Source organism: Pyxicephalus adspersus, chromosome Z (assembly GCF_032062135.1).
Source record: "Pyxicephalus adspersus chromosome Z, UCB_Pads_2.0, whole genome shotgun sequence".
NCBI classification, from domain to species: domain Eukaryota; kingdom Metazoa; phylum Chordata; class Amphibia; order Anura; family Pyxicephalidae; genus Pyxicephalus; species Pyxicephalus adspersus.
The window spans coordinates 13,161,709-13,169,214 of record NC_092871.1 but is presented as its reverse complement, the minus strand read 5'-3'; the positions used below and the strand labels follow the sequence as shown (position 1 = coordinate 13,169,214).

Below are 7,506 nucleotides of genomic sequence, written 5' to 3'. Positions count from 1 at the left end.
CCACTGGTGAAAGTGATCTTTAATGTGGAATTATTTAGTTTTCCTCTTTCACTGTGAAAAATTGACTTATAAGAGTTTTAAAGCCTAATTTTATCTTCGGAGTCTGGATACCAAGGGCCCACCCATATTGTGGAAGTTGGATTGAAGATGGTAGTCCAACTACAAAAAAAGTTTTTCTTTCAATTCAGTACAGCTGTAACCTAATGGAAAATTCAAATTCTGTTAAGATATATAAATTAAAAGTAACAGGTTTCATGGACACCATGAAACATTTCAGAGCATCGAAGGGGGCAGTAAGGGAGGGGGGATTTACATGACCAATCAAGGCAAATTCTTGCTCCAAATAAAACCAGGTCTCAAAGATCCCACAGCTTGTACTGTTCATTCTAGTTACTTAGATACACAGAAGTCCACAGAAAATATGGTACACATAGACAGAGTTGACATAAAAATGGACCTGGATGTGAACACGACTTTTACAAACATGAACAACATTTGGTGAACCATCACCTGTCTTAGAGCGGAGGTCACCTTAAAAATGTTCCTTTGGTCTTTTTACCAACCAAGTTTTTTAAAACTTTGCATAAATATATTCTTGCATTTTTTTTAAACTTACCTTCAAAAATATTGTCACTCCCTTGCAGTTTAGATGAATCTTTGGGACAGATCAAACCATCATTTGGCTTTTTTTTAAACAAATACAGCAAAGGGCTCTGCAAGTGGAGTTCCCAAAACTGGAGTCACCAAAGGAAGTAAACAGTAGGCTTCAGAAGTTAGTAATTAAATATTTATTTAAAAAATTAAAAATTATTGGTTTTAATCCATATATACAATACATATAAAAAAAATAAAGCCAAGTGGACAGCATTGCAGGACATAATCGGTGCAATTAGCCAATAATAATTGTACTAATTTACATATTGCAACTTAGTCCTTATAATTGTTGTATTTGGTAATTAGCCACTAACGCAGGGTAAAATAGCACAAGAGTGTCCCTACCTCTGCTTAACAACTGCTGAAAAATATATCAGCCATGTGAGAAGTGCATTGCTTTACACACACAAATAAATGAAATATAGTGCAACAAACAGGTTGCATTGTAAAATGGAGAGCAAAGACATACATATATAATAAACACATAGAACTGTCCACATTCTCTTTTAAATACACCTTTACATAAAAATACTTTTTTCCCTAAACGTAAATACACATTTTACATCAAGTTGCTCTCATGTGTTCCTACTAGGGAGATTCACAGCTCAGTTTGTAATAGTGACCATTGCCTCCAAAACAGGACATAAGGTTGTAAAATCTTCAAAATGGTAATAGTCAATGAACAAATAAATGGTCATGGTGGGAAATACTCTTCGGGAAGATCTTTTCTTACTTCCCACTTCTTTTGAAAACTAGTAAGGTACTGGAAAATTATACAGCAGGACACAACACAAAATAACTTAATATAGTTGTAACCCTTCAATAAAAATGGATCAAAATGTTTTGGCTGTATATACACTTTAACATTAGTTCCATTTTAAAACAATAAAAATGTATAGCACCGGAAGTCTGATATACAATAGGTTAATGTAAGGAAAGGGGCCATATATGTGATAACTTTGTCAATAATTTAAACTGTAAAGACTGCTGCTCAAACAAACAGGTACATTCAACACGACCACCTACTTTGTATGTTTGCCTGATTCTTTTACCAATGGGACAACCATCGGTCTTTGTTCTATAGACATATGCTTTATAGAAAGTGCTTCTGCTAATGTATCATGGCTCAAGGATCTATTGTATTGCCAGCAATACAAAAGGGAAGGACATATCAGGGCTTGTAGCAGCCAAATACTTTTAATTTTTAAAGTCAGCCACAAAAATGGCTAAAACCTGGTCTTCTTTAATCCTTGCACAAAATGTATAAATCTAAAAAATAAAAACACAAGGCTATCAATAGTTTACATACATCCCACTATTTGAAGGTATTTGTTTTTCATATGTATTCTTTCTTTTAAGCTCAATTCCTTTCTCTGTATCTGTAGCTAAAGAGGGTCTTGAGTTCAGCCCATCAAAATGGGTTTGGTAGCTGGGAATCCCGGCTGTTGCATACCCTGATGAACGACAGCAGGCTAGCATCTGTAAGAAAGATGAATTGGGAAGCAAAGTATGTATGAGATTTATGCTTTAGTAGAGTAACATTACTATGCTTAAAGCGTCCAATATTGTCCTTTTAAAGGACAAAATCTACATTGTCTACTTACCCCAAATATTAGACCAGCAATTAAACATATGCCGAGTATGGAGGCTAATGCAATCAGAATTATTGCCCAATATGGCACTGCAAAAATAGAGAAATTACTGTTTTTAATCTATGCAATAATAATTAGAAAAATGCTATATGATTTAGAGGGACAGAAAAAGGTAAAATGAGAATACAACCGTATCACAATTATGCCTAGACAGAAATATGTTTGCAGTTTCCTTGGCTCAGCTATACAGATTCCTATGTATTGGTCAGATGTGATGTGACAAATTAAGTAAGTTGTAAAGTAAGGTGTTGAGTTAGACATCTGTCTGACTTAGTTTATCCAAGGTAAAAATTGGCTAATTCTTGATAAGTTGCCCTAACTTAGTTAAAAAATACATACTTCCTGATCGATCAGCAGCTGCTTGAGTATTGATTGTAGTGTTTCCAGTTGTAATGCTTCCACTTGGTGCTGTTAAAAAGACAACATAAGTATTACAAATGTATAATTGTGTGCATTGAGCTTTTCTTTTAGGAAAGCTGATCATTGAAAATGAAATTGCAGAAACCTGTCTAAGGTCTTACATTTTCTGCACTCTATCCACAACTAAAAAAAGTTTTTTTGCTAGGGCTCCATTTCACTATAGGAAACATGGAGAATTAAAGAAAAATAAGAACAATTTAAAAAAAAGTGATTCAAATTTAATGTAAGCATTACTCTAACACCAGCATTGGGTGTGTATTTTTAATGACATCAGGCAATAGGTAAGCTATTCTGGGTCAGCATACCTAATTAGGTGGGTCAATTACCTTGACAAAATGCTGCCATAAATGTAATAATCTTAAAGTTTTATTTTTGCCGTACTGCAATCTTTTAAGGAAAAAAAAAACTCTATAAGTCATGGTATGACCATTAAAGAAAGCCTAAACTGTGAGCAGGCAACTCTTCTTTTTTGCAGAAGGGGAATGCCTATTTTTGCCTAGAGTTCTACTTTAATTGAAATTCACTAAATGTTATTAAATATATTTACCAGTTCCTATTGTAGAGATTCCTGTTGAAGCAGATGCTGCACTATTGCTAGTAGAAACGGAGTTGTTACTTCCCGTTGGTTGTGCTGTAGCAGCATTACCAGCAGAAGATGTTGATAAAGTAGACCCTGTGTTTGAAACTGGTGCTGTATTTGTGGAGGAGATAGTTGAAAGAGAAGTAGCAGTAGTTCCAGTGACTGTTGTTCCAGAAGAAGTAGCTGTATTGCTGCTGGCCTGAGGCCCCGTAGATGTGACTGTAGAAGAAGAACCGACTGAGCTTCCAGAAGATGTTGATACAGTAGACCCTGTGTTTGAAACTGGTGTATTTGCCGAGGAGACAGTTGAAGGAGAAGTAGCAGCAGTTCCAGTGACTGTTGTTCCAGAAGTGATACAGTAGACCCTGTGTTTGAAACTGGTGTTGTATTTGCCGAGGAGACAGTTGAAAGAGAAGTAGCAGTAGTTCCAGTGACTGTTGTTCCAGAAGAAGTAGCTGTATTGCTGCTGGCCTGAGGTGCAGTAGATATAACTGTAGAAGAAGAACTTATTGAGCTTGATACAGTAGACCCTGTATTTGAAACTGTTGTACTTGCTGAGGAAAGAGTTGAAGGGGAAGTAGCAATTGTGCCAGTCACTGTTGTTCCAGAAGTAGAAGTTGAAGAAGATGTAGACACTGTTGAACTAGTTGTTGGAGTAGTAGGCCCTGTTAAGGTGGATGATACAGTTGTACTTGTAGTAGTAACGGGTGTTGAAGAAGACGTAGGTATTGTTGTAGTTGTTGAGATAGTTGTATCACTGTGTGTGGATCCTGTTGTGTTGGAAGTTGTTGGAGTAGTGATGGTCACTGAAAAAAACAACAACAAACATTTGCTATAAAATTTTTTTTAAATAATGCAGTATTCATCTTTATATTACCAACAAATACTGAGACTATAAATACCATGAAAAGTTGATGGAAATATCTTCTCACCAAGATTTGGAGTACTCTACTTTGTCCAACTCCCATTGGAAGTATGAGTCACCTAGGCACTTCAGATGGGAAGCCACAGTAAATATAATCTAATGTTCCCCCCCCCATTAGACTTCTAATAATATTTAAAATGGTTTTCTGCGGGGTTGAGATTGTTCAGCTGAGTGTACCTAATATGTATACCTTGCATGTTAGCTGCAAGATCTACCTAAATAACAGAAGGTTTGTTGGTTGTCCCAGTAAGAAGAGGTCCTGGTATTGTAGAAGTATTTGTAGAGCAATGTTGGTATTAGTACAACTTGTACAGGTGGGTTTTTATTAGGAAGCAACAACACATGTATAGGTCACTATTAACATGCATCGGAAACTAGCATCCCAAATGTTTTGGGGAAAAATACTGATCAATCAAGTGTATTTATTCTTTAACAGATAAGACCAGTGCTTTCCTTTCTTGTATACAGCTTAAACATAAATTTATCCAGTGTTTTTTTTTTCAAAAAAGCAATCATGTAGAGGTCTGTTTTCTATACACATTCTCATGCTCATGGGTAATTTAGATGTTTTATCTGAATTTAAAGGAGTAACTGTCCTATCTGCATTTATTTGGACTCAATTCACTAAATGACTAACTTTCATTAGAAAGTTACATTAATTACATAAACTATTTTATAGTGTAGACTGCAGAGTAATGTTCCTGATATTTAGAATCCTCCTATTATGATGACATGTTAGCTTTACATGCTCCTGTCTGATTTTTAATTCCATCTGTACTTCCTCCTTACTGAAACATAAACTGATTGTAAAGTATAGCAAAAAAGATACACAAACTAGATATATCGTTTAGCCTTTTAACATGGTGTGCAAAACTAAAAAAGTTTTTACCGATGCTGCCTTTTAATTTATTGGTATATTAGATTTTGCCCTTTGGTTTTAGAGTTGAATGTAGTAACTATATGGGTATTGATTTTAAAAGCAAGGAAAAATTAGGTTATATTAGCTTCTGACTGGGTTGCCGCTGTTTTTGTATGGTTACAGTAGGGTGTATTCTACTTACTCTGTAAAACCCTATATATTATTCTTTTTATTCTATGAACTGGTAATGCCTTACAGTAACTCCCAATAAGCTTATATGGAGCTGTGTTCTGACATCAGAGACACTAAAAAGTCAACCTTATAGAAATCTATGGGAGGCTACTGGGCAATGGAAGAAAACACTGCAGGTAACAGTACAGGTAAGCACTTCCTCTTTTTACAAGTCTAGCTTTCATTAAAAAAAAAAAACATATTGGCAGAGTCAATTGAACTAAATCAAGAAAGTCTATTGTTATCTGGCAATGAAGTGATCATTAATCCGTAATTAGTCATTCTGTTAAAGAATAACTAACTTATGGTAAAGGAGCGGCCAGTGACATAGATGTGAGTATGAGGTGTGGCTGAGAGTCCTGCCAAAATATGTCAGAGACAGAATGTATGTTATTTAAATTTTCATACTGTACCTCCTATTCCACCTTGAGCACCTAGAAAAAAAGATACATAAATAAAAAAGATTACTAGACTGTCAACTTTTTAGTACATAAATTCATTATTAAAAAAAAAATCAAATAATAATAACAGTTCTGTTTTAAAACCAAAAAAAAGATCATTAGAATATAATAGTAAATGTGACATTCACCAAACATTCACAGGTGGTCGACCATTCCTTGAAATGTAAAACGTGCACCAAAAAAATTCACTTGTTTTGAATATTTGGTATATGTTACTGCTTTATAAACATGCACCTATTTATTATCATTGAAATAAAAAATTACTATTGTAAGTACATATTAGGATAATTATCAGTAGTTGTATGAGTAGTGGTCATTGACATAGCAGTGGTTGTATTTTTTTTTTTTAAAGTAAACTAAATATAGACTATAAATATAGACTTGTTATAAAGAGAAAGAAAATTACAATATAATTTGGCAATATATATATAGGAATAAAGAATGGATCATCTTGCAAAACAAAACAATAAAAATTTCTGCTCAAGTAAGGTTTCAATATTAATAGGGTTCTGCTTTATTTTTTTCTTTTAAAGTAAATAATCTGTTGTGTATTTATATTGCCATTGGTAAATATATTGCCATTTTATTGTTTGTTTCATTTTTATATTTTCTTTTTCACCCAGGAGGTCAATAAATCAGAGCAGTAGCTGCTTCTATTTCTGTTCTCTCTGTTTATTTGTTATATAGAGAATTGATACACGCAAAGGATTCTTTGCAATATGAATTATACATTATATATATATGCATATTGAAAAAATAACTATTTATTTTCTGCATTGAATAGCAATCAAAACTACTCTCTACTGAGTAAAAACCCATAAGAGCCATAAAAATATAATTCATTCTTAAATAATATCTAAATCATACAAAATAATAATCTAGAGGCATGCAAAAAAATATCCAATTTGGAAAAAAATATTCATTTATTACACCTATGTAAATTACTGCTCAGTTCTTGAGTTCCAACAAGTGATATCGAAAGTATAATCTACACCTAGAGCCCTGTTTATAAAAAAAAAGGGTAACCATGCCCATGTGTTTGGATGGCATTAACTGATTCCCACCAAGAAATGTTTGAGGGAATGTCAGATTCCCTGTTTTATAAATAGTGCCCGGGGTAGTCATAGTTAAAACTTTAATATAACTGCATACTTTTTTGGCTTTCAATCTCCTGAAATTATTTTGGTATATAGGATATGGTGTATATAAGCATTGCATAACCATACTAAAATACTTATTATATATTATATATATTTATTATTTTTATTTTTTTTTATTTTTTTTGCAGTTCGTTCTTTTGGCTTACCTGCAGTACAGAAGAACACAGCCATGACAAAAAAAGTTCTAGTCAAAAGACAAAGCTTCCAGGTCCCCATGGTGTCTCCAAAAACTGTCCTCAATTTTTGATTTAGAAATCCAGAAATTATAGCGACAGTACCAAGAAATATAATGGTGTGATGTGCAGTTACTACAGAGGGGTTTTATGCTCAGGTGTGACAACTTGCTTGTGTCATAGCACACCCAGTCATACTTCAATTCACTGCCCTCCCTTAGGCTATTTGTGCATTAGGTTCAAGTAGTGTACAGATCAGTGTAGTGGTACCAGTGACACATCAAATAAATATGTGATTTTGCACACATAAGTACGTTAACAGTGCTTAAAATATGACGAGGTTTAGAGGGAGATGGCTCAGACATTCTGGAAAAGATATGTAAGGTGTGTC

At 33.9% G+C, this 7,506-nt stretch overlaps 1 protein-coding gene across 1 annotated transcript; it reads right to left on the bottom strand.

Moving 5' to 3' along the window:
• Positions 1 to 780: 780 nt before the first annotated feature.
• LOC140343866 (uncharacterized) lies at positions 781 to 7,158 on the bottom strand. Its single transcript, XM_072430765.1, has 6 exons — positions 7,089 to 7,158; positions 5,730 to 5,755; positions 3,274 to 3,949; positions 2,646 to 2,714; positions 2,259 to 2,335; positions 781 to 2,133 (listed from the first exon to the last, which is right to left on the bottom strand). The coding sequence occupies exons 1-6, from the start codon at positions 7,156 to 7,158 to the stop codon at positions 1,948 to 1,950; spliced, it is 1,104 nt and encodes a 367-aa protein (XP_072286866.1). The 3' UTR covers positions 781 to 1,947.
• Between the last annotated feature and the right edge of the window lie 348 nt (positions 7,159 to 7,506).